Source organism: Anguilla anguilla, chromosome 14 (assembly GCF_013347855.1).
Source record: "Anguilla anguilla isolate fAngAng1 chromosome 14, fAngAng1.pri, whole genome shotgun sequence".
In the NCBI taxonomy this organism is placed as follows: domain Eukaryota; kingdom Metazoa; phylum Chordata; class Actinopteri; order Anguilliformes; family Anguillidae; genus Anguilla; species Anguilla anguilla.
Window position 1 is genome coordinate 32,194,945 of NC_049214.1, and position 26,563 is coordinate 32,221,507.

The 26,563-nt window shown below is 49.5% G+C and overlaps 1 protein-coding gene across 3 annotated transcripts in view; it reads left to right on the forward strand.

Moving 5' to 3' along the window:
- Positions 1–26,563, forward strand: part of LOC118213240 (rabphilin-3A-like) — a 34,811-nt gene extending 8,248 nt beyond the window's left edge. The window contains exons 2-20 of one of the 3 annotated variants that reach the window (XM_035392067.1): positions 6,391–6,530; positions 8,324–8,372; positions 8,792–8,803; positions 10,064–10,186; positions 11,056–11,185; positions 11,845–11,928; positions 13,523–13,688; positions 14,324–14,368; positions 14,923–15,138; positions 15,559–15,738; positions 16,744–16,823; positions 17,422–17,496; positions 18,878–18,987; positions 19,903–20,029; positions 20,956–21,012; positions 22,189–22,340; positions 23,273–23,354; positions 23,867–23,963; positions 26,389–26,563. In XM_035392067.1, coding sequence (XP_035247958.1) covers positions 8,341–8,372; positions 8,792–8,803; positions 10,064–10,186; positions 11,056–11,185; positions 11,845–11,928; positions 13,523–13,688; positions 14,324–14,368; positions 14,923–15,138; positions 15,559–15,738; positions 16,744–16,823; positions 17,422–17,496; positions 18,878–18,987; positions 19,903–20,029; positions 20,956–21,012; positions 22,189–22,340; positions 23,273–23,354; positions 23,867–23,963; positions 26,389–26,519 — 1,899 coding nt within the window. In that variant the 5' untranslated portion in view covers positions 6,391–6,530; positions 8,324–8,340 and the 3' untranslated portion in view covers positions 26,520–26,563. Of the gene's footprint in view, positions 1–6,390; positions 6,531–6,645; positions 6,667–8,323; positions 8,373–8,791; positions 8,804–10,063; positions 10,187–11,055; positions 11,186–11,844; positions 11,929–13,522; positions 13,689–14,323; positions 14,369–14,922; positions 15,139–15,558; positions 15,739–16,743; positions 16,824–17,421; positions 17,497–18,877; positions 18,988–19,902; positions 20,030–20,955; positions 21,013–22,188; positions 22,341–23,272; positions 23,355–23,866; positions 23,964–26,388 lie in introns of those variants that run through there. The other 2 variants (XM_035392069.1, XM_035392068.1) reach the window with 2 other exon arrangements.

Consider the following 26,563-nt stretch of genomic DNA (forward strand, 5'->3'; position numbering starts at 1 on the left):
TCTATGCACCCTCCCCCCACCACCCCCACCCACCCACCACAACCCCACCACTGTCATCCCCCCGCCATTAACATTCTGCCCAGTCCGCACCGCGCGTCCACGTAAACGCCCAGGCTTTGAAGGGCCTGTTGCCGGGACACAGCGCATCTGTGAGAAACCAGCCTGAAGAATAAAATCCCCTCCCCTTGTGCTGCCTTGGGTTTTTTTTTTTTTTTTTTCGTTTTTTTTTTTCTTTTTCTTTCTTTTTTTTTCTTTCTAGAAAGAGTCATCAAACTGGCAGCCGGGGGATGAAGTGGTCGATGCTGGTTTTTTTTTTTTTTCCCTCCTGGTAAGCCGCCACTAAGCTGCTTCTCCCACTCCCCACTTAATGGAAAGGAGGTGGGCGGCGGCTGGGATGGAGGGGGTCTGAACTCCTCTGCTCCAATGACACGCAGGGTGGGGGCGTGGCCTCTGGACTGCGCTGTGGGCTGCTTGTCTTTTGGGGAGGTGGGGGCGGGGGGGGGGGGGCGCAGGGGTTCTGAGTTCCCTGGAGGGGCCCCCATCAAGTTCTGAACGCAGCTGAATTGAAGCGCTGCCGTTTCCCGCTGCTTAAGCTCACTGCTCCAGAGTCAAGATGGCCGTTTGCTTACCGCCATCTTGAGATGGAATACTGCAGTATATTCAAATAAAATGTGGTATGAAGCTTAGGAAATATATGTATATGCAGGACTTCGCAGTGCATTGGCAAGTATGCATATGATTAGAACTTTTAAAATACTGCTGTATATGTGATGAACCAGTGGCACCCATACATGCCCTAACTATCATAGATCGGATAGCTGTGCAGGAGTTCACCTTGCCTGCGTGAGTCGGCCCTAGCGGGGGGGGGGCACTGCTGGTATGACAGATGGGGGTCCCGTCCCCTCCCACCTTGAGCTGGTGGGGGTGGTGGTGGTGGTGGGGAGGGGCAGTGGTGTCTCAGCACAGAGCAGGTAGACCTGCTTCATTTGCATGCTAATGATGATGGTTTGTATGCGGGGGAAGTGGATCACCTGGACAGTGGAGCACTGAAGGGCTCACTGGGCAATGTGACATTCACAGATTGTGGCTGCGGTGCAGAGGGGTTTCAGCCTTGTGAATTAAAGGAGAGAGGCGAGAGGCATGTGGGACAGTGGAGCTGCAGCAGAGTATAGTGGGCGGCAGTGCAGTATAATGGGTAAGGAACTGGTCTTGTAACCTAAATGTCACAGAATCGATTCCCGGGGAGGACATTGCCATTGTACCCTTGAGCAAGGTACTTGACCTGCATTGCTTAAGTATATATCCAGCTGTATAATTGGATGAAATGTAAATGCTATGTAAAATGTTGTGTAAGTCGCTCTGGATAAGAGAGTCTGCTAAATGCCTGTAATGTAATGTACAGGATGGAGGTGCTGTATACTAGAGGAGCTGCAGCAGGGTACAGGATGGAGGTGCTGTACACTAGTGGAGGTGCTGTACACTAGAGGAGCTGCAGCAGGATACAGGGTGGAGGTGCTGTACACTAGTGGAGCTGCAGCAGGATACAGGGTGGAGGTGCTGTACACTAGTGGAGGTGCTGTACACTAGTGGAGCTGCAGCAGGATACAGGGTGGAGGTGCTGTACACTAGAGGAGCTGCAGCAGGATACAGGGTGGAGGTGCTGTACACTAGTGGAGCTGCAGCAGGGTACAGGGTGGAGGTGCTGTACACTAGAGGAGCTGCAGCAGGATACAGGGTGGAGGTGCTGTACACTAGTGGAGCTGCAGCAGGATACAGGGTGGAGGTGCTGTACACTAGTGGAGGTGCTGTACACTAGAGGAGCTGCAGCAGGGTACAGGGTGGAGGTGCTGTACACTAGTGGAGCTGCAGCAGGATACAGGGTGGAGGTGCTGTACACTAGTGGAGGTGCTGTACACTAGAGGAGCTGCAGCAGGGTACAGGGTGGAGGTGCTGTACACTAGTGGAGGTGCTGTACACTAGAGGAGCTGCAGCAGGATACAGGGTGGAGGTGCTGTACACTAGTGGAGCTGCAGCAGGGTACAGGGTGGAGGTGCTGTACACTAGTGGAGCTGCAGCAGGATACAGGGTGGAGGTGCTGTACACTAGTGGAGGTGCTGTACACTAGAGGAGCTGCAGCAGGGTACAGGATGGAGGTGCTGTACACTAGTGGAGCTGCAGCAGGGTACAGGGTGGAGGTGCTGTACACTAGAGGAGCTGCAGCAGGGTACAGGGTGGAGGTGCTTTATTTTTTTCTCCTTGTGTGCTTTATTACTCCTCTGAGCCACCTCTGAAGCAACTTCAGTTTCATCGTTTTGACAGCAGTTTATAAATATTTTTGTCTGGGGGACATTTTTGTTTGTTTTATTTTATAATGATCCCTCTGCACCCTTCACCCGCACTCGCACCCACACCTCCCGCCCGCCCCCACCCCAGCAGCGCCCCCATGCTGGGTGCCGGGTGAAGGCCCTGGAGCTGTGATGCCAGCCCACGCGACCCAGCCCCCCCGCGGAGGCTCAACGTCTGCCTCCAGTGCCGGAGCCCCGTCTGGCGGCCGCTCGCCAAAGACCAGCTGGCACCATCGTGGCCCTGGGCATGCAGCCCAGTATGGCAGTGTCCCACCCACCCCCCACCCCCCACCCCCTCCTCCCCCCCCATAGAACTACCATTACTCTACTCAAAAACAAACAAAAAAAAATTCAAGAAAAATGGTCTCTGACAGGCTTTAATATATGAGCTTTCAGATATTGGCCATGATTAAAAACCCGAATGCACAAAAGGAGCAGGTGCCCAGGGTGGACGTTCTACACTTTTTTAATGGTGGGGTCCCACTTCGCCCTGCCGAATACAGACCCATAGCCTCCTCTGAGATCTGAAATTGAACCTCATAGCCTTCTTAAGGATCAGCGGCCCGCGTTATGGCAGACGCTGATTGAAGCGCTTCAGCAGGCCTTTTGGTTTATGTTCAGCGGGAATGCAGCGAGCGCGTTTAGCCTACCCAGAATCCCACGCTGTTCTTCACGGGCAAAGTGAGGTGCATTCCCAGCCATCCTGCGGTGACCTTGACCTTCATTAATGACTCCGCCCCCAGCTGCCGGGCATGTAAATTTGATTGGTTCTGCTGGGGGGGGGGGGGGGGTCGGTAACAGGACATGACCGTAGTGGCTCCGCCTCATCTGTGTTATTGACTGAATTGAATTAGTCAAAGTGAACGAGCTGCTCGTGGTGACAGCAGACCATAGATCAGATCAACAGGAGTCAGTCTCCCCCTAACCCCCCGCCCCCGCCCCCTCTGCCCCTGCCCCCACCCCTACCCCCGCCCCCTCCCCCGCATATAGAACATGATCTTTGGCCCTCCTGGTTTGTCCACTGGCCCCATGGGCTTTGGTGTCAGCACATGACAGTTTGTCATAAATATCAATGGAGGTCACTGTACCTACACCCTTGAACAAGGCCCTTTCATTCTCTCCCTGGGGGGGGGGGGGGGGGGGTTAATATATGTCTCCATGGTGGGAATCTGCCATATAAAAGTCACAGTGCAATGACAGAAAGGGTGGTGCGAGCGTCAGGGCTTATCAGCAGCGTGGCAGTTAGATATCTGGATACCGTGTTTTTAGGCGTGCGTCGGATTTTCGCGAGGGCTCGCCGGTGACTCTCCCGTGGAGAGAAACGCCGCATAAATGAGTTTCAGAACCCTGGCAAGTCGGAATTTGTCAGCATGCGGAATGCATAATTATTCAGATTAATTGCCGCGTCTCTTTTTGATCTGAGAATCTCATTAGCCCATTTGGGGAATTTCACACTTTAGAGTGTTGCAGTCATTTTGTTTATAACTAAATCAAAGGCCTTTTCATGTTGAATTAGCTCTTTTTTATTTATTTTAATTTAATTTATATTATTTTTTTGGAGACAATGGATAAAAGAAGCACCTTGAAGCAGTATGCTTGTTATACTGGTTTTAATAAACCTGGATAATAACACAGACTGGCGTCAAAGGATTTTGTTTGCTGTCTGTGAATACATTTCTTGGTTCAGCTATTGGTTATGAACTCGCAATCTTATTTTCCCAGAACAGTTACAAAGTACCAAGAAATTTAAACCTCAAAAAGTGAAAATACAATTTTAAAAAATCTTGAATGCAGTAATACACTAAGTGTGCGTGTGTGTGTGTGTGCACGTGTGTGGGCACACAGCATCCTAGGCTAAGAACTCATGTTTTATGCATGATCTTTACTGAGGGAAAAAAGGGGTTTCGGTTTGTGTTGCATGGTCATTCCTGATGCTGTGCATTTACTTTCGCTTCTGGTCTCATCTCTATTGGTTTCCAGTCAACGAGGGGGAGGAGTCCCAGTGGCTGGCCCTGCCCCAAGTCTGTCAGTGTCTGGTAAAATGATCTGCATCGTTAGAGCCTCGATATGGTGATTCCTCCTCTCTCTCTGTCTCTCTCTCTCTCAAGTGTCCACAAGGAGCAGGAAGTGTGATGTGCGGGTCAGCCATGTGATGCTGATGCGCTCTGCACAGGCTCTTTAGACGAATGAAATTAAAGGAATATAAAATGCAGATAAAAATAAAAGAAACGGGTGGGAGTGTGCTTCTGATGGATGGGTACAGTATCAGCTCTTGTAGTACATCTGTGATCCACTCGTTTTCCTTCCCCGACCACCTCTCCCAGAGGATAAAAAAAACCCAGGACATTCGCTGTAATATGGAGCAGTATCGGTTAATCCTGTATTTTAAACAATTAATGGCGGCTGCGACCATTAAGAACGTGGCTGGAAACACCACCGGCTTCCTTTTTTCTCACTTTGAGCCGACACCTCAAGCTTCCCCCGGCTGTTTTGGCGTAACCGCCAGCAGCCTCTGCATGCGTCACGGCGCTCTTTGGCATCTCAGACGTGGGCAAGAAAATGGAATCGGGCTGCCGTTCAAAAACCGCAAGGGAACGAGCAACGGGCCCCCCACGCCTTGGGCTACAGCGACCGCACCGTGACCACAGCAGCGGTGGCGTAACCATAGCGACGATGCCGTAATCAGCGAGGCCAGCATCGTTTCTGTCTCTGTTTCTGAGCGAGAGCCGTGTCTCCCAGCCTTGGCTCTGTTTCTGTTTCTGAGAGAGAGCCATGTCTTCCAGCCTTGGCTCTGTTTCTGTTTCTGAGAGAGAGCCGTGTCTCCCAGCCTCTGCTCTGTTTCTGAGAGAGAGCTGTGTCTCCCAGCTTCTGCTCTGTTTCTGTTTCTGAGAGAGAGCCGTGTCTCCCAGCCTTGGCTCTGTTTCTATTTCTGAGAGAGAGCCATGTCTCCCAGCTTCTGCTCTGTTTCTGAGAGAGAGCCGTGTCTCCCAGCTATGGCTCTGTTTCTGAGAGAAAGCCGTGTCTCTGCTCACAGATGGTTGGTGGCTGATATGAGCCAGAGGACTCTTCTCTGGAGGAAGCAAGAGGAAGCTTTGCCTTTTCACTTCTCTCGCATTGGAGGGGGCGGGGGTGTTGTGGGGGGGGGGGGGTGGTGGGGAGATGGATTCTGCGTGGCTACAGCTGCTCTGATTGCATGACACAACCACCCCCCCCCCCCCCCCCCCCCCCGGGAATTTGGAGGTGACTGGACGGGGAAGGAAAACGAGTAGATCACAGACATACGACAAGAGCTGATACTGTACCCATCCATCAGAAGCACACTCCCACCCCCCTCCTCTCCAAATGGGGAGCGCTTTTTTATTTCCTTTTGCCTCCCCCATGACACAGCATGGGTGAGCAGGTACTCCGTGAGAGGGAGTGGGAGGGAGAGAGAGTGGTAGGGAAAGAATGGGAGAGAGAGAGAGAGAATGTGGGAGAGTAAGAGAGTGGGAGACTGAGAGAGTGGGAGAGAGAGAGAAGCTGGCACACCATTAGAGATGGAGAGTAAGAATATACCAAAAGAGAGAGGGAACCTGATACACCTTTAGAGAGGACACACAGACAAAGAGAGAGGTGCACTCAGCTGGTCCTGAGGCTCACTAACCCCCTACTAACCGTCTGCAGCCTCAAGGACAGCACTGTCCAAAACTGAATTAATCAGAGACAACCAATTCATCACAAAACACAAACAAAATTATACCAGCCATTGGGAAAATCAAACAAAAAAATCTAAGCAATCTGGCATGCTCTCAGGCCTGAAAAAACAAGGATACACTGTGCTGTACTATCATCATTTTCTGTTAACTTGTTATATAAACAATATGCTTTGGCAATGTATGTTTAAAATGTGTCATAACGGGTGAATTGAAATTGCGAGCGAGAGAATTGAAGACTGAAGGTCCTGAAGAAAGATACACCTCAGAGGCAATCAGGAGTGGGTTTCTGAACTACTGCATCTCTCTCTTCCCTTCTCTCTCTTTCTCTCTCTCTTTTTACTCATTTCAAGGTGGTAGCATCAGAGACCCAGCCCTTTGGAGGACGTGCCTGGCTGTTAGCAGTCCGGTCTACAGATTATCCAGAGGTGTGGCCTTCCAGAGCCTCTGCCCCGCCCACTCTCTCCACTCTGCTCTGGCGTACCTGTCTCAGGTAATCTCACTCTGCTCTGGCGTACCTGTCTCAGGTAATCTCACTCTGCTCTGGCGTACCTGTCTCAGGTAATCTCACTCTGCTCTGGCGTACCTGTCTCAGGTAATCTCACTCTGCTCTGGCGTACCTGTCTCAGGTAATCTCACACACTCTAGCATACCTGCTTCAGATGATCTTGCACTGCTCCCCTTTCCAGCCTTTGGAATCCCACTGTAAATTTCCCCTCCAGCCTCCGGTCTCAGGAGATGCTCAGAGGATGTCTCTGCATTCGTTTTGGCCTTTTTGCCCCCTTACTCTGGTTATCTGCCTAGCGATTAGTGGTTAGCGGTTCTTCCCAAGTTGCTTTGTCAGACTAAGGCATTGATTTTAAACAAGCCTCCTTTGCCTTGAAAGAGGTCTGGACCATCATACGCAACACAACAGGAAGCAGTATGCAGGAGAAACAGAAATTGGTTGTTGCACATCTTTTTCCGTTTGTGTTATTATTGTAATTAAATAGGACAGCCTTTCCCAAAAATAAAGATACGTTAATTTGGTAAGTAAAGCGTTAGGTCATGAGGCGTTCCTCAATGCGAGGCTGCCGACGATGAAAACACAATATATTTAGCAGAAGAGGAGGAGGGTGAAAGTGAAGAAGTGTCTTGGGAAAAAAAAGTGTCTTGCAAACTGCTGAATTAATTTAGAATTATACTCTTGTGGGGACAGCAGTTCATCTTGCAATCGTCATACTTCATTCTTTTTTTCAGCACGGTAGTGTCGGAGTCCCGTTATAGAGTGCATTGATACACAGGCTCACCACGAATGGCAGTGGTGTTTTTGATTTTCTTATGACTGTTGTTTTGTATAATGCATCGTGTGATTGATGTTGTCCCGAATGAGCCCGTGTTGCATTAGGGCCATCCATTTCAAAGCTACTGTTAGGATCTACCATCTGTTGCATCGTTACCGTTGGTGGAGAATGTGGGCACCGTTGCATCGTAGATACAGAACTCTCTTGGCTGATAACAATAAGTAACAAACCACCAGAGAGAACCAGATCGATAAAAAGAGACAAAAGATCTGATTTAAATACAATTTTCCGTGCACAAAGTTTATTTTCCTTTCTTCCATTAGTTTTTTTCCCCGCAAAACCAGAATTACCTCAGTGTATGTAAAAGCTACAGCAGGCAAAAGATAGGGATCTCCAATAAACAAAGAGGCCTCTAAATCAGCGTTATGAGGGCATTAGTGGCAGGCACAGCGTGTGTTTTCAGGATATTATGACTATCGCACGCATTATCTTTTTGTTGCGGCCTTTTTTTAAGGTTACATTTGTTTACATGTTGTCCATTTAATAGAGCAGGATTTCATTTGAGGTTTGGAACCATATGCAAGGGAACGGTGGGGGCAGAGCCATGTTGTAGCTTTGCTGTTCATTCCAACTTAACCCTTACTGCGCCAAAGCCGTTGTCTCTACATTGATTTTTTTCTCACGTTCTTGTGATTAAGCACGTAGCTGTTGACAGCTAGTTGGCCAATATCCCCCTTGCTATTTAATAGGCTTTCATTGAACAGGGATTTTAAAAACTGATGTGGCAAAGCATTAACATCATAATCCACGCAAGTGTCGTTTTAATGTGCTACTGGAGACGCTAAAATGGCTGATGTGTGTTGGCAGGTGTCCGTGCTCCTTCCTGTTTTCGCAGGTCGCCCAGTACCATCATAAGGCTTCTAGCCATCTAGCTCTGTTCATTAAAACAGCCAGTAAGTCAGTCTGTCTGTCTGTCTCTTTCTGTCTGTCTGTGCCAATGCAGGTCCCTGTAGGGCAGCCATGACAGAAACGGTGACGGCCAGGCACGGCAAGTAAGAGCGGGGCTGTAGGGGATGGGGGGCGGACGGGTTGGTGGGGGTGGGGGGGGGATGGTGGAGGGGGAGGGGGGCTGGGAGGAGGGGGGACGTGGGTGGGTGATGCATCCATGGCAAGTAAGAGTGGGGCTGTGGGGGATGGGGAGGGGCGAGGGGGGGGGGGCAGAGGAGGTGGGGGGTGGTGGGGGGTGAGGGGGAGGGGGGAGGGGAGGCAGGAGGAGGGGAAGGCAGAGGGGGAGGGGGTGAGAGGTGGCAGGTGGATGATGAATCCAACCCTGCCCTAGGATAAAAAAAAACAGCTGTAAAGAATAGTCAACCTTTGAATGACCTTGCCATGGTCAATCACTGAGCTCTTCTCTCTTTCTCTCTCTCTCTCTCTCTCTCTTTCCACCCATCCTCCTCTTCTGGTGACACAGTGATAAGGACCAGTAAGTAGCCGGAGGACAAGGGGGGCTTCATCTCTGTCTGTGTGTGTTTATGTGCTCGTCCCCAACACAATGGTACATCCAACAAGAATGTCACAATATAGCGTCTCAGTTCAGCTGCTGCCTGCCAAAGCCAGGGGTGAACACACACACAAACTCACACACACAAACACACACACAAACTCACACACACAAACTCACACACACTAACACACACAAACTCACACACACTAACACACAAACTCACACACTCCGTGCCGGTCGGCAGGAGCAGGTGGATGCAGGGGAGTGAGTGTGTGTGTATATTTATGTACGTGTACATTTGACTGAGTGAGTGAGTGAGTGAGTGAGTGAGTGAGTGAGTGAGTGACTGACTGACTGACTGACTGACTGACTGACTGACTGACTGACTGAGTGAGTGAGTGAGTGAGTGAGTGACTGAGTGAGTGACTGACTGACTGACTGACTGACTGACTGACTGACTGACTGAGTGAGTGAGTGAGTGAGTGAGTGAGTGAGTGAGTGACTGAGTGAGTGAGTGACTGACTGACTGACTGACTGAGTGAGTGAGTGAGTGAGTGAGTGAGTGAGTGAGTGAGTGAGTGAGTGAGTGACTGAGTGAGTGAGTGAGTGAGTGACTGAGTGAGTGACTGACTGACTGACTGACTGACTGACTGAGTGAGTGAGTGAGTGAGTGAGTGAGTGAGTGAGTGACTGAGTGAGTGAGTGACTGACTGACTGACTGAGTGAGTGAGTGAGTGAGTGAGTGAGTGAGTGAGTGACTGAGTGAGTGAGTGACTGACTGAGTGAGTGAGTGAGTGAGTGAGTGAGTGAGTGAGTGAGTGAGTGAGTAACTGAGTGAGTGAGTGAGTGACTGACTGAGTGAATGAGTGAGTGAGTGACTGAGTGACTGAGTGAGTGAGTGAGTGAGTGAGTGACTGACTGAGTGAGTGAGTGACTGAGTGAGTGAGTGAGTGAGTGACTGACTGACTGACTGAGTGAGTGAGTGAGTGAGTGAGTGAGTGAGTGAGTGACTGAGTGAGTGAGTGACTGAGTGAGTGAGTGAGTGAGTGAGTGACTGACTGAGTGAGTGAGTGACTGAGTGAGTGAGTGAGTGAGTGACTGACTGAGTGACTGAGTGAGTGACTGAGTGACTGAGTGAGTGAGTGACTGAGTGAGTGAGTGACTGAGTGAGTGAGTGAATATGTAGGTATTACCGCGCAGTCATGAGCACCGCTGACGGTCTCTCTGCGCGGTCGGCAGGAGCGGCTGGACGCAGGGGACTCGCCCCACGGGGGAGGACCTGACGGACGAGGAGAAGGAGATCATCAACAGCGTCATCGCCCGCGCAGAGAAGATGGAGGCCATGGAGCAGGAGAGGATCGGGTGAGAAGCCTGATCCTGTCCCGACCCCCTCACCTTTCCCACAAACAAACATACCCCTACAAAATCGTACCCCTGATATGATTCAAACAGCTTTCCCAGTGTTCCAAAAACATTGCCCATGCTGCCTCAGTACTGGAGTCATGCTGTGGAGAGTTTCTGTGCCTGCTTGGCTTGCCTTATGTGAAGTAATCAGGCTCATGTCGCCACATAACGGAGTCAATGTGTGTTTCTGCTGTGCTGTCTGGTGTGACCAGTTACCAACAGCTCTGATTTAAGTCACGCCGATTACTCAACTTACTGGTGGAACATCATTGAATTGCCTTGTGTTTTTTTTGGGAAGACATTTGCAGAATGAGAGAACGCTGGTTCCTCTGTCCTATGCGGCACTCTCTTCTGCCTCATTTACAGATCAGGGTCTCCCATTCCATTAAAAGTCAGGACTGTGTGGCGTACAGAGGCCAGGAATTAAAGACTGTAATTATGAAGAGAGAGTGGGGAGGATGGGAGTAAACTCTGAAGGGGGGTGGGGGCAGACTCTACGTGGGTCGGCTGTTTCTGATTATGTGTTTTGGCTGTACGTAACCCTCCTTCCAGAGGGTGGTGGCGTAGACAAGCTTGGCCTGCCACCCAACCCGGGGAGCTGTTGTCCCACCCCAAACCCCAGCATCCGATAATGGAAAACCCTTCAACCCTAGACTCTAACCCTAAATCATAAAACCTAAGCCTAAACCCTGACCCTATACCCTAACCCTAAACGTGTAACCATCAACCCTGACCCTATACCCTAAACCCAAATCCGAGACCTTAAACCCTAACCATAAACCCTTCCCTTCATCCCGGTTCTGATCGCTCACCCCCCCCCCCCACAGGCGGCTGGTGAACCGGCTGAACGACATGAAGAGCGGGGCTCTTGGGGACGGCGTCTCCCGATGCCTGCTCTGCGGGGAGCAGTTCGGCGGGGCGGGGGCCAGCGCAGTGGTGTGCGCCGAATGTAAGAAGGTAGGGTACCCCACTGTCCGGCTGGGGCCCAGAGCAGAGCTGCGCATCCCAATGACATCATCACTAGGGGACCACAAGACAATGGGGAACGATACACTAAAATGCGCACAGCACCTCTGAAATAAGTGCTTATGGACCACGATCTGGGGGAGGCATCGGTTGCTTTGCAGGCGGTGCGTGTGTGCGTGCGTGTGTGTTTGTGTGCATGTGTGAGTGTGTATGAGGTAAATTATTCACAGGAAGAGGCAAACAAATTACAGAAATTAATCGACTACAGGTATGAACTGTGTACATATAAATGCACATTGCGTGTGCATGTACTGGAAATACTGCCCAGCCCAGGAGACTCACCTGGGTTGTGTGCTGCAAAATGATGTCCTCTGTAACTTTAAAACTGGCTTGAATTGACAAAATATTGATTGGCAGGTTGGGGAGGCAGTGAACAGCTCTCCAGTCGTATTTGAAATGTCACACCAGCAAGCTCCATGTGGGCATTTGTGAGAGTGTGTCAATGTGCATCGTATGTGGTCGCTTGCACGTGTGTGTGTGTGTGTTAAAAGCAGGCATGCCTGAAGGCGCGTGTGTGCGCGCACCGTGAGTGTATGTGTGAGTGTGTGTGTGTGTGTGTAACTTCCTGTGGAACCCGTTTCCTTCTGCAGAACATGTGCACCAAATGCGGGGTCCAGACCAACAGCCGGCCGCGTTCAGCATGGCTCTGCAAGATCTGCAGCGAGCAGAAAGAGGTGAGCCAGGGAGGGGGGGAGGGAGGGAGGGAGGGAGGGAGGGAGGGAGAGAGAGAGAGAGAGAGAGAGAGAGAGAGAGAGAGAGAGAGAGAGAGAGAGAGAGACACACACAGAGGGAGAGACAGAGCGAGAGAGAGACAGAGAGAGCGACACAGAGAGAGACATGTATGTATGTGTATATATATATATATATATATACACGTAAGTATATATTTTTTAAATAATTGATGACATTACACTGTACATTGTGTTCATTGTAATGTGTTTTGTAAAGCTTTGGCAACACGTATACTGAAGTATGTCATGTCAATAAAGCATTTTGAATTTAATTGAATTGAAAGAGAGAGGGAGAGAGACAGAGGGAAATAGATTATATGATTATTATATTTTATTGGAATGGAACACACTGCACAGGACATGTCATTTGCCAGTAGCCATGGTAAATGACCTAATCATGGTAGAAATGGCAGTACATCTGTAGTGTTTCATGCTGTGGGGGAGCAAGTCAGGGACCGGAGAAGGCTGGGAATTGAAAGAAACTTCAGCGTAATAGCAGTACAAGAGGAACAAATGGAGTTTCCACCGAGCCATGAAACCTCTACTGCTGTGGGTTGCTCATAAAACAGCCAGGTATTCTTCTACTCTGGCCTTTACTCTCCACAGATTACAAACACAGCCAGACAAATTCTTTCAGTTGGATTATCACAGACAAATCTTGGGGAACAGAAAAATAAAATTACAGGAATTACACCTAGTCTGTCCATTTTTCTTACTCTTTTCTTTGTACTTACAAAAAAAAAAATCCCACATGGTGTGCTTCTGGCTTGGATTTCACTATTTGGTTTGATAAATTTGATTGTTCTCAGACTTTCACATTCAGTTGTGAAATCCTTCCTCTTTGCATGTAATCCCCACTGTAGTATTTGCAATGATTTATGCATAGAGGCCATCATATATTATTCATGAGGAATTCATCTGTTATTTCATATTGGGCTTAGCTTTGGCCAGACCCGCATCAGACGATACTTAGAGCAGTCTGCTCATCCTGTTCCCGAACGGGGGGGGTGGGGGGGGGGGAAGAGCACCTGGTATTCACACCAGGCCCGATTTTGGCACGTTCTCCTGCCCGTGTGTGTAATCGGTGTTAAAGTTCCAGTCGGAGCTTTAATTTTTCTGGGCTCCAATCCAGGAAAGACGGTAAACCCCCCCCCCCCCTCCACCCCTCATCTAATCTCAGGTGGAACCACGCAGAGCTGGCACCAGGGGGCAGCGCCCCCCTGTGGAGTGCAGAGGAAGTATCACAGCTTGCTTCATTTCGATTTTTTTAATATATTACGGATTGAATTTGTGCCAGCTGGCACAGCCTCCGCTCCCCCCCCCCCTCAAAAACCCCTCCCCCCCCACGGGGGTTGGATACGCACAGTGACATGACAGCTATTGTATCAGCTTAATTACTATCATCATTGCGCTTTTGCTGATGTAAGAATCCCTCCCTCCCTCCCTCCCTCTCTCTCCCTCCCTCCCTCTCCTCTTCTCCCCTCTCTCTCCTCTCCTCTCCCTCTCTCTCCTCTCCTCTCCTCGGCCGGTCGCTCAGGTGTGGAAGCGTTCGGGCGCCTGGTTCTTCAAAGGAATGCCCAAGCAGGTGCTTCCCGCTCCCATGCCCGTCTCCAAGCAACAGAGCCCCAAAACCCAGCCGCGGGGCCCCCAGGAACCCCCGGCCCAGCCAGAGGCCACCAGCGCCCCCGGGGCACAGGGCAGGGGTGAGCATCGCATTCTGCGGAAATATATTCACTCTTCCGGATGGGTCCAGAACGCAATCCACCGCTTTCCCTTACAGAAACAGAATATGCTCTGATTTATTGAAAAATAGATGCATTTCATCAAGCTCAGGATGAAATATTGATACACTGTAAAATACATTGTGTGAGCAAATATCAACGTTATTATGACTTTATATTGACATTTAACAATGTGTGTGTGAGTGCGTGAGTTTCTAAAAATACATTTCTTTCATTTTTTGTATTTTCCAAGATGTGCATATATTTACAATATGCATATTCTGTTCCTGAAAAGTCTTCTGATACTGCAGTCTTGGGTTCCACAGTCAGCATTTGACATGGTAACCATTTAGTTAACATTTAATTTATTTAATGACATTTAATTCCCAAGGGCTTCAGCTGTCTCAGTGTGAAAGGTTGAACAGTGGTTAGACGCAGTATTATTTTCACCATCTGAAAGGAGAACCAGGATGTATCTGATCTGAGCTGTCAGATGTGGTATTCTCTGTGATGCACCTCTGCTGTTTTCTAACTTGGTAACACTGTGAATGGCTGTTTAGGGAAAAGGCAGCGATGTTTTAGGAGTAAGGATATATTACACCTGTTGTGTGTCTCAGGGCCTGTGGAGACCCAGCTCCCCAGCACAGAACAACAGGTGACAGGTGAGTGACGTTGCCCCTCCCCCACACCATTTATGCACTGAGCCACAGTACCTCTATGGTGCATTGACCCCTGACCCTTGACCTCTGATCTAACACCATAGATTCTTTACCCCCACCACATACTCGGCTCCAAACTCATAGCTGTATTCATAATTTTTGTGCAGGAGTGGACTATCGAATGCATTTACAGAATCTGTGCTGACTCCCCCCGGGAGTGCGTGGATAAATGTGCTGGACTCCTCCTTCGTGGTGGGGAGTGGGTGTGGCAGGCAGAGCATGCTGGGATTGGGCTTTAAGGCTCAGGGCCCTGGTGATGCATTGGAAGCATACTGTAATTGTCAGTAAAATGTCACTGTAGACCTGTGAAATAGTTCCCGCAAAAGTTAAAATAGATTACCGTGATCTATGTTGCTCACTATGTGGGTCAAGAAGAGTCGGCATAAAAGCATCCGTGCGTGTGCGTGTGCGTGCGTGCGTGCGTGTGTGTGTGTGTGTGTGTGCGTGTGCATGCATGCGTCTGTGTGTGCATGTATGTGTACGCGTGTGTGTTACAGAAGCTGACCCCTCTGGGAGAGGGAGAGGAGCCCGGCCCCCTGTGGCCCCCAAGCCCTCCGTGGGACGGGTGGGCCCAGGCGGGGCAGAGACGGGGGACTCCTACCTGAGGGAGGGGGGCAGCGAGGGCCAGGACAGCCCTGTGGTGCTGAAGAGGGCCGTCCCGGTCCACAGCTCCAGACCCCCCCCAGCCTCAGCCACCCCCATGGCCCAGCAAGGTAAAACACGGTGCCCCCCCCCCCCCCCCCCCCCCCCCCCCCCCCCCGTAAAGGCACTGCCTCAGTTGTGATCCCAGCATGCACTGCACTCTTATATCGGTGCGTCAGCTAGCACACTGTGAAGACTAGTGGACCAAATCCTGCTCCCAGATGGCTAAGCTGAAATTTTCCCAGTAGAAGCCAGCAGTTTAATCAAAGCAGCAGTTTCTTCAGTCTAGAGTGTGTAGGGATAAGGTTTATGTTGCATTACTGGCATTTTGTAGGCACTCCTATTCAGAGCAACTTAAACCCTTTTTGTTTTGTTTTTTACATAGTATCCATATATATAGCTGGATTACAAACCCAGTTCCTTTTCCCTTACTGATGCTACACTAGTGCTATGATCAGCCCAGGTGTGTGATTTCTGTTTGTGTTCCCCAGCAGCACCCCCTGAGACGGAGAGCAGTTACTCTGCCACCGGCCAGAGGGAAGAGAGAGCGCCCCCTGCTGCCTGGGAGGAGAAACGACAGCCGGTCGCGAGCAACCCTCCCCCGCCTCGGCAGCCACAGCCCCCCCCAGAGGAGGACGAGGAGGCTAACAGCTACGACTCGGATGAAGCCAGTAAGAGCCTCATCTGATCCCTCATGAAATTATAATGTATGTACTGTAATACATTGAAATAGGCTTGGTGGGTGTAGGTACTTTCTCCGGATGAAGGTGCTGTGGGTGTAGCTGTGGGTACAGGTGTTGTGGGTATTGGTTCTATTAATGTATGTTATGTGGGTGTAGTTGCTGTTTCTCGTGTAGGTGCTGTGGGTTTAAATGCTGTCTCAGGTTGTAGGTGCTGTGGATGTATGTGCTGTCTCAGTGTAAGTGCTGTGGGTGTAGATGCTCTCTCAGGTGTAAGTGCTGTGGGTGTATGTGCTGTCTTAGGTGTATGTACTGTGGGTGTACATGCTGTCTCGGGTGTAAGTGCTGTTGCTGTAGGTGTTGTCACAGGTGTAAGTGCCGTGGGTGTACATGCTGTCTCAGGTGTAGGTTCTGTGGATGTAGATGCTGTCTCAGATGTAGGTGCTGTGGTTGTAGATACTGTCTCAGGTGTAAGTGCTGTGGGTGTACATGCTGTCTCAGATGTAGGTGCTGTGGTTGTAGATACTGTCTCAGGTGTAGGTGCTGTTGCTGTAGGTGTTGTTTCAGGTGTAGGTGCTATGGGTGTAGATGTTGTCTCAGGTGTAGGTTCTGTGGATGTGGATGCTGTCTCAAGTGTAAGTGCTGTGGATGTAGATGCTATCACAGGTGTATGTGCTGTGGGTGTACATGCTGTCTCAGGTGTAAGTGCTGTGGGTGTACATGCTGTCTCAGATGTAGGTGCTGTGGTTGTAGATACTGTCTCAGGTGTAGGTGCTGTTGCTGTAGGTGTTGTTTCAGGTGTAGGTGCTATGGGTGTATGTGCTGTCTCAAGTGTAAGTGCTGTGGGTGTAGATGCAGTCTCAGGTGTAAGTGCTGTGTGTATAGATGCCATCACAGGTGTATGTGCTGTGGGTGTATGTGCTGTCTTAGGTGTATGTGCTGTGTGTTTGGATTGAGGCTCCTCGCAGAGCTAACGCACAGTCTTTTCTGATCCAGCTACGCTGGGCTCCCTGGAGTTCAGCCTGATGTTCGAACAGGAGAGCAGCACTCTGCACTGCAGCATCATCAGAGCCAAGGTAACTTACCACCTCATTCAATCAATCAAACTTTATTCATACACGCGTGTTTTACAAAGAATCTGTCACAGTATGCCTTAGCCTAAACTCCAACAGAGCAAGCCAGAAGTGACAATGGCGAGGAACAACTCCTTAGATGGTATTTCCGTGCTCGAATATGGGCCTCAGCATGAATTAACGTGACGATTCAATATAGTTGGTGGCAGTAGGCGAGTGTAAGCTATTAATGTGGGGGGGGTTCATGGTTATTAAGCAAATGCTTAAAAGTAACTATGTACCAACCCATACCTGGGAAGTCACCCAAGGGCCTAAAACAGCTATCCCCTACAGAGCAAACCAGTTTTAGCTGAAATACAGGATGTCCCGACAGCAATGTTAGTGACCTCATGGGCAATATTGCTGTGGCATGATAGAGCTAAGAGAACCTTCCCCCCCCCCCCCCCCCGTCTGGGATACAACGTTCCCAGTCAGCCAAAGAGCGCACGTCCAAGAGGCTCGTCTGGCAGAGTGTGACAGAAAGTGGCAGTTTGACGTTCTGGGACGCTGATTTGGGCGATGAATGAGAGACTCTGTCGTCCCTCTCGCCTCTCTTCCCCAGGGTCTCAAGCCCATGGACTCCAACGGACTGGCCGACCCTTACGTCAAACTGCACCTGCTGCCAGGGGCGAGCAAGGTAAGGCCGAGTCCATTTCCTCAACACGCCACAAGGGGGCGCTGTCGTAGACCGCCGTTAAACCAGGCTGCTGAGGACAGGGGGCTCGGGGGGAGGGGCAGTGTTGAAATGCAGTGCGGGAGCAGGTCTTCAGCTCAATGAGCACGTCGTCTCTTTCCTTCTGCAACTGGGTCACTTTAAGTGCTTGTTTTGGTATTTGCATTACCAGTTATTTGCTCCTTTCGAAACAGAATATTGCACTTATGTAGGTCGTGAGCTGCATAGGTCGCTTTGGAGCGGCTTCTGAATGCCTAAATGTAAAATGTAGATGTATTTCATACGGCTCATAAAAACATTAGCATCTGCGTATTAGCGTCAGCTGATAATGCCGGACAGAGAGGCCAGAAATAGACTGTGAATATAGGAAGCCATTAGGCCCTCACACTCATTTCACTGTGTGGGGTTCTTATTGAATGGCAGCAGCTAAGCTACAGCTTGGAAATCATAAAGACATAAGTGCGTAAGTGCATTTCCATTTTTATTGCTTTGGCATGTGCGGGGGGGGGGGGGGGGGGGGGAGGGGGGGGGGGGAGCTGAAGCAGAATTAATCCTGTAAGAGAGTCGAATGTAGATTTCATTCATTAACTCTCAAAACCGTTTTTGTAGAGAAACATCATTATACTTATTATTGCCTTGTAACTTATTATATTTATCTCACTTTTGTGATTATTTTTATGTGCCTTACAGCTTTATATGAATATTAGCCGTATGAGTCTATAATTTATATTATGCATATACACTCCGTGGTGTGGGAATGTTGTTGGCCAGGCCTATTACTCAGATTAATCAGATGGATGCACTTGTGTTCTAACAATACACTCTGCTCTGGATATGAGCATCTGCTGCATTAATGCTAATCTAATGTAAGTAGCTGAAGTAGTTTTGTCTTCATACTTGGAAACATATTTCATCCACTGATTTTCAAACTTGTTTCGTGGAGGGAAAAATAAAGTTCTCCAGAGACCCGAGGACAGGAAGAGGAAAAAGGGCAAGCACTGGAAGTCTTTCACACTCGAGAGCTGACTAATGAAAGCTTACGGTGCGTCAGGGTTTGTGCTGTGAAATCAGCACAAACAGGAAGAATTGGCTGTGCATTTCTATGGGCATATTTCAGTTTGAGTGACAGCTGTGATTTATTTTTTCCTCGCTGGGTGGTGGGGGGGGGGGGAGTTTGAGAAACTCCCAAATTAATGTTCCTCCAAAGCGCTGCTGGCGGAGGTGAAAACGGACCTCAGCTGTCATGTGACGCTGAGAAACGCAGTGAAAAATAAACTCTGATAACGGATGTTTCTCTGGCCCCCCCTCCCCCCCCCCTTCAACTCCACTCCCTGCCCCGCCTCAGTCCAACAAGCTCCGGACCAAAACACTGCGTAACACACGCAACCCCGCCTGGAACGAGACGCTGGACTACCACGGGCTCACGGAGGAGGACATGCAGCGCAAAACGCTCAGGTGAGCGCCCCTCAAATGTTCTGGGGGCGGGGTCAGTGGGCGCCACTCAAATGTTCTGGGGGTGGGGCCAGTGGGCGCCACTCAAATGTGTAGGGGGCGGGGCCAGTGGGCGCCACTCAAATGTGCTGGGGGTGGGGTCAGTGGGCGCCACTCAAATGTGCTGGGGGCGGGGCCAGTGGGCGCCACTCAAATATGCTGGGGGTGGGGTCAGTGGGCGCCACTCAAATGTGCTGGGGGTGGGGTCAGTGGGCGCCACTCAAATGTGCTGGGGGCAGGGTCAGTGGGCGCCACTCAAATGTGCTGGGGGTGGGGTCAGTGGGCGCCACTCAAATGTGCTGGGGGTGGGGTCAGTGGGCGCCACTCAAATGTGCTTGGGGCGGAGTCAGTGGGTGCCACTCAAATGTAATGTGGGCGGGGCCAGTGGTAAGGGCATGGGGCATGGTCAGGGCTGGAGGTGGATTTAGGGGGAGGGCAGGACTGGGGGCAGAGTCAGGGACAGACCTGGGAGAGGAGTCGGGGGCAGGGCAGAACAGGGCAGGGCTAGGAGTGGGACATGTTGGAGGGGGCAGGGCATTTATGCCTACTGGGTCACCAACTGTAACACTGTAAGCCCTCTTCACCACTGTACACAGGCCCGTGTACCCTTTAAAACATTATATGATGGCTTTTATATGATGGCTTGCTGTGAGCTGCAGTGTCTTAACATGCAGTGTGGTGCAGGCAGGGGTCTGATATCCAGAGGGCTGCGGGTTTGAATCCTTGGTGGGAGAACGTTGTACCACTGAAAACACAGCGTTCAGCTCAGGTCTATCAAAATGAATGTGCATTAGCTGGGTATCCAGGGATGGGTATATGAAATAAAACATGATGAAATAACAGGGGACAGTGCAATTTAAGGAGCGTGCTCTCCGGCAGGCTCTCGGTGTGTGACGAGGATAAGTTTGGGCACAACGAGTTCATCGGGGAGACGAGGGTGGCCCTGAAGAAGCTGAAGATGAACCAGAAAAAGAACTTTAACGTGTGCCTGGAGAGGGTGGTCCCGGTGAGTCTGTCCTGTTAGCACCCAGCCAATCCTGAAGCAGTGCCTGATCCTGGCTGTGAGTCATCAGGCCTGAGTTAGCCAATCCTGTTCAGGCGTTACAAAAAAACAGCCGTAGAATCACAGATCGGCACGGATATATATTTGCCTGTGCTTTTCATATACAATGCAGGTTTCTTTCCTCTTTGACTTGTGTTTGGTTTATAACTCTGTGGTGCCTACAAAGCAAACCACATACCTCCGCCAGTTCGATTGTAGTTTATTGATATGTTTATTTGAGAGCCATTCTGTAAGATAAGCATTCGTGTCCCTCGGTAGAACTGAACATCCGACTCCACATTGACCAACACCGACTGAGGTAAATCAAAACAGAAAGAGGAGATCTTAGACCCTTTTCAGTCTCAGTGATTGCGACCAGGCCTGGGGGAGTTGACTGTGGGGGGGGGGGGGGTAAGGTGATGCATGCTGGGATGCATGCCAATTCAAAGCAGCTGAAACCACCAAACAGTGTCGCGTTTCCCGTTTTTCCCCTCTTGCCCAAAATATCCAACACTTTGCAGAATATTTCCCTCAGATTCCAGCAGGCATAAAAGAGGAAGTGAAAATGTGCTGTAAAAACATAGCTAAGAGGCAGAGTGTGACAGTTATAGCAATGTGTCATGATTTTTTTAATCATCATATACAATGTGCAATTCATCGTATAAGGTTTGTGTTGTAGTTGTTATTACCTAACATTGGCTTGGTTTGATTAATATTATCAGTAATGGCACCATCATCAGTCTCATTATAGCAATGTTTCAGCATATGCCAGGGATGCTGTTGTGCGTTTCCTGCTGTGTGTTTTGAGGTGCTTGACTTGTTCTGAGGAAGTGATGCCAAGTGTTTTTGGGTTTGGCTGAAACGGGACTCTTCCCTCTCCCCCTCCTCAGATGAAACGGACAGGGACGGCGGGCTCGGCGCGAGGAATGGCCCTTTACGAGGAGGAGGTAACGTTCTGTACCCAGCATGCTCTCTGCCTCTACCCCTCTGGGCACATTCGCTCTGCAAAATTTGTTCCCTCGTCATCCGATTGGTTCCCGCTAAATTTCAGCCAGCGTTGAGTTGCCATGAAACCTCAGGCCGTAGGTTAGTGTCTCAGGTGTGCTGTTTGAGTGTGGAGCTGCAGTAGGTTGGTGTCTCAGGTGTGCTGTTTGAGTGTGGAGCTGCTGTAGGTTAGTGCCTCAGGTGTGCTGTTTGAGTGTGGAGCTGCTGTAGGTTAGTGTCTCAGGTGTGCTGTTTGAGTGTGGAGCTGCTGTAGGTTAGTGTCTCAGGTGTGCTGTTTGAGTGTGGAGCTGCAGTAGGTTGGTGTCTCAGGTGTGCTGATTGAGTGTGGAGCTGCAGTAGGTTAGTGTCTCAGATGTGCTGTTTGAGTGTGGAGCTGCAGTAGGTTAGTGTCTCAGGTGTGCTGTTTGAGTGTGGAGCTGCTGTAGGTTAGTGTCTCAGGTGAGCTGTTTGAGTGTGGAGTTAGTGTCTCAGGTGTGGTGTTTGAGTGTGGAGCTGCTGTAGGTTAGTGCCTCAGGTGAGCTGTTTGAGTGTGGAGCTGCTGTAGGTTAGTGTCTCAGGTGAGCTGTTTGAGTGTGGAGCTGCTGTAGGTTAGTGTCTCAGGTGTGCTGTTTGAGTGTGGAGCTGCAGTAGGTTAGTGTCTCAGGTGTGCTGTTTGAGTGTGGAGCTGCAGTAGGTTAGTGTCTCAGGTGTGCTGTTTGAGTGTGGAGCTGCTGTAGGTTAGTGTCTCAGGTGTGCTGTTTGAGTGTGGAGCTGCTGTAGGTTAGTGTCTCTGGTGAGCTGTTTGAGTGTGGAGCTGCTGTAGGTTAGTGTCTCAGGTGTGCTGTTTGAGTGTGGAGCTGCAGTAGGTTAGTGTCTCAGGTGTGCTGTTTGAGTGTGGAGCTGCTGTAGGTTAGTGTCTCAGGTGAGCTGTTTGAGTGTGGAGCTGCTGTAGGTGATAGGTGTCTCAGATGTGCTGTTTGAGTGTGGAGCTGCTGTAGGTTAGTGTCTCAGGTGTGCTGTTTGAGTGTGGAGCTGCTGTAGGTTAGTGCCTCAGGTGTGCTGTTTGAGTGTGGAGCTGCTGTAGGTTAGTGTCTCAGGTGTTGAGCTGCTTGCTGACAGGTGTGTGATTTGTGTCACAGGGGAAGGAGGGCGGGGACGTGGAGGAGAGGGGGCGGATCCTGATCTCGCTCATGTACAGCACCCAGCAGGGCCGGCTCATCGTGGGCGTGGTGCGCTGCGTCCACCTGGCCGCCATGGACGCCAACGGCTACTCCGACCCCTTCGTCAAAATGTAGGTGCCCGCGGGAGGAGGGGGGCAGTGAGCGGGGGGCCGGGAGCGGGGGGTCAGGGGCGGGGTGCGGAGAGTGAGGGGTCAGGGGCAGGGGGTGGGGAGCGGCAGGTAATGGATTACAAGAGATTGTTGTGACGAGATCACAAGAGATTCTTCGGGTTGAGTTCTTTCAGTAGAACGAGGGGACATAAATGGAAATTAGCAAAAGGTAAATTTCATGAATTCCGTACAGGAAGAATTTTTGTGGAATAGCCTGCCAGGTCACGTAGTAGAGACAGAAACTAGAGGGGATTGATCCTATCTAGTCTGCAGGTAAACAGAGGTACACTAGGTACAATTTAGTCAGGAAAATGGCAAGCGTTGTAGGGCTGAAAGGCCTGTTCTCGTTGTTATGTTATGTTTTGTCATGTCATGAATGTTGGAGACAGAGTGTTGAGGCTGGGGACTGCTGGGGGCAGGGGGGCTCATCCTGTTAAGACACTACCTGGACTGTGTCAGTGCCAGCTGTGGCCGCCAGCCCTGCAGGGTGATGCACGTCTGGACCCAGGTCCGGGTTCACAGCTTCTCACTGCGCACCAGCGACCCCTGCTGGTCAGCCGGGGCTAACACAAAACTTGTTGTGCTGCGTAATTGTGCCCCTCCACTGGGAACGATGTGGATAAAATTTTAATTTAAGGAAAAGGTTCCCAGTTTGAATGCGTAAAAGTGTCTACAGTATGATTATAAGAGGCCAGAAACCACTCGGGTCAATTATAGGGGCACGACTCCCATGCTGCCCTGAAGGGGAACAGCCGTCTTGGGGAACGCGTGCAGCCAACGGGACTGGGAACTCCGAGACGAAAGTTAAAAATAGCGACGTAGAAAGACGCCCAAATAAAATGTGGGAGGGAGGCTGAATATCTCTGACTGTGTTTTCTCCTCCTCCTCTGCAGCTGTCTGAAGCCTGACATGGGAAAGAAAGCCAAGAATAAGACACAGATCAAGAAGAAGACCCTGAACCCTGAGTTCAATGAAGTGAGAACTGCCCTCCTTTTGCTTTCAGTTTCTTTTCTTTTTTTTTTTTTACTTCCTTGGCTGTGAGTTTAGAACTATTGAGTTCACAAAAAGTCTGTACATTTTCCAGGAATTATTTCGGCCAACTGTACTTTTTCGACTTCACTCTTAAACTTATTGAACAGTAAGGAAAAGGAAGTGCTAACCAGAAGGGTTTGCTGCCCCCTGGCCTAGCTGGTGCTTGTGTCATGTGACTTTTGGATTCTGAAGGTACCTTGGAGCTTTGGGGTTAGAGACAATATTACCAAAACTACGAAGGAAGATAAAAGTTGAACTAATTAATAGAATATTCCGGTTGGAGTGTGTCTTTTCCATTAGCACATTAAGACATTACAGTTCCCTGCAAACATTCAGGAAAATAATTTGAACATTTTGGTGATGGTGAGGAATGAATCTTTGCTGGGCCTTGTGTGTTTTGTCCAAGTGGTTTTGTGATGCTTGTAAAAACTTGTGTTATTGGTCCTGTGTTCCAGGAGTTTTCTTATGATATTAAGCACAGCGAGCTGGCAAAGAAGACCCTGGATATCTCAGTTTGGGACTACGACATTGGAAAATCCAATGACTACATCGGTAAGACAAAGATTTAGCACCGTTTCAAATCTTCTTTTTGCTCCAGACCTGGAATTCAACTGGACAATTTGACCTCAACTTTGACGAACATTTAAAAACAAGAATAACTGTTTTTTGTCAGAAACAGCTTGGCGAGTTCATTAATCAGTATAACTAATCTCGCCAAACTGAGTTTGTGTAGAAAACATGTAATGCTTTACTTATAGGTCAGAGTTAGGGACAAACATTTGATTGACCCTTGTGATGGCACGGACTGAAGCCAATTATTCATTTATATTTGAATATGTTTTAAAGGCTTGAAAAAACATTGGTGTAATTGTACTGCCAGGACGTACACTTATAACAAGGGACACAAGTTTATCTGGGGCAATTTCCTCACCTGCAATTCGGTAATCTCTTGGCGAGAGATCGATTGAGCCCGCTTGTCAGTCCAGTATAACTTTGCCCCTCTCTAGTAATCTACATCAGTTGGCACTAATTAAGCACAGACAATGATTGACAGCGGTATTGCGCCACACACACGTGCTTCTTTCAGTGCAAAAAAAACAGCAGACATGTGGCAGACATTTTTATTGTGCTGGGCGGTAACATTTTTTCCCTAAACAGAGGGAAAGAGACATAAAACGTGTAAAAAAAAAATTAACCCTATACATCTATCCATCCATCTATTATCTATACCTTGCATATCCTGGTCAGGGTCATGGGGGGTGCTGGAGCCTATCCCAGCATGCATTGGGCGAGAGGCAGGAAGACACCCTGGTCACCAATCTATCGCAGGGCACACATGCCATTCTCTCACATGCTCATACCTATGGGTGTGTCTTTGGACTGTGGGAGGAGTTAACCCTCATGAGAACATGCAAACTCCACACAGAAAGGCCGCCCATTTGCCTAATCGTAACAATGAGATACTTTGCAGCTGTGCATGCTTATGAACTATGAAAGGCCGAAACAGATGAGCTCAGATGAAATTAAAATGCAAACTGTGTTTTAATTTGATCGCGGTATGTTGTTTTAACACTTTTCTGTCATTCCTTGGCGGTGCTTAGTGTGAACTTGTCCATGGGAAGAGATGCATCTCTCTGCATTGACTGAGTTGGTTGAAATGGGCTGTTATGATTTTGCCGTCTGCGTAATGTATATATTTGGAACGATTTTTCCATCTCTGTCCCAGAGCTACTGGCACAAGGTGAGCTTTGCGTGGCAAATTGAATGCATTTGACATCAAACCTTTGAACTTGTAACTTGCATTACACAAGACAAATACAGTTATATTTGTTGAAATCAAACCTCAAGGTTCAACAGGCATTGCTTGATGCTGTCTGCAGCTGTGGTATCAAGGTACACAAGAGATTAAGTTACCTGTCTAACTTAAAACTGCATGCAGTTCATTTCCCTTGCAGGAACAAATAACCTGTGTAAAAAACATACTCATGGGTTCCGTCTGTTGACTCCTCTGTGACCACAGACCACAGACTCCACTATCTTGACTAGCTCCCTTTAACCTGGTCCTTTCATGAGTCAGTAGCCTGAGGTCTGTGCTTCTGCCCAAGCTGTCTTGCAGTGGGAGCAGCCACTCCGTTTCTCACACGCCTGTTTAAAAATGCGTGCTTGTTTAAGCACCGTCAACTTTTTTCTCGAGTTCCGTCTTTTCTGTCATCTGTCAGATTTTGGATGAAATCTGCCCGCCCACTCAATTCTGCTTTTTCACTGACAGAGGGTTCCCCCCCTCCCTCATTTCAGACGGCGATTGATGTTCTTGTCAGTAAATGTCAGTCTATTGATGGTTTTTTTGTGCTTGTGTGGATTTGTTGCCAGCCGTGCTAAATTAACGGACTCCATCGGTATACAGTGTGCCAGCAGGGTACTGTTGCACCCCAGGCAGTCCCTCAAAGACTTTTTTTGTGTTTGACATTCCGCCCATGTCCCGTTTCTTCCTCACACCTGGTGTAGTCTATTACATCAACTAATTGCTTTTTTTAAGTCGCTCTTTTTAAAGTTGAAATCATTTTGAGTAACGTGCCCTGGATAAACTGGTGTCCCTGCTTATTGCAGAGAAGCAAAGTATGATATCTCACGTGAAAAGGGATTTCCCACCAGGTTCGGGAGGACAGCGGCAGTTGATCCTGGTTTTCATCATTACTCAGTGCTTACTCTGTCCATTAAATGGTAAATGGTAATGGACTGCATTTATATAGCGCTTTTATCCAAAGCGCTTTACAATTGATGCCTCTCATTCGCCAGAGCAGTTAGGGGTTAGGTGTCTTGCTCATTAAAGCCAATTAATGAAGTCACTGGGACTGAGATGTGGCTTTTAAGCAGGAGACCCCTCGTGACTCTTTGGGGCCAGGAGTTTTGGGGGCCCCCTGCTTACTGTCGGGGTACACGAAACATCACACGCTATGCCCTTTGTCGCCCCCTGCAGGTGGCTGCCAGCTGGGCATCACGGCTAAAGGCGAGCGGCTGAAGCACTGGTACGAGTGCCTGAAGAACAAAGACAAGAAGATCGAGCGCTGGCACACCCTCCTGAACGAAAGCCACGTGTCCAGTGACTAGGGCAGCGCCCCGCCCCGTCCTGCCCCGCCCCGCCCCGCCCCGCC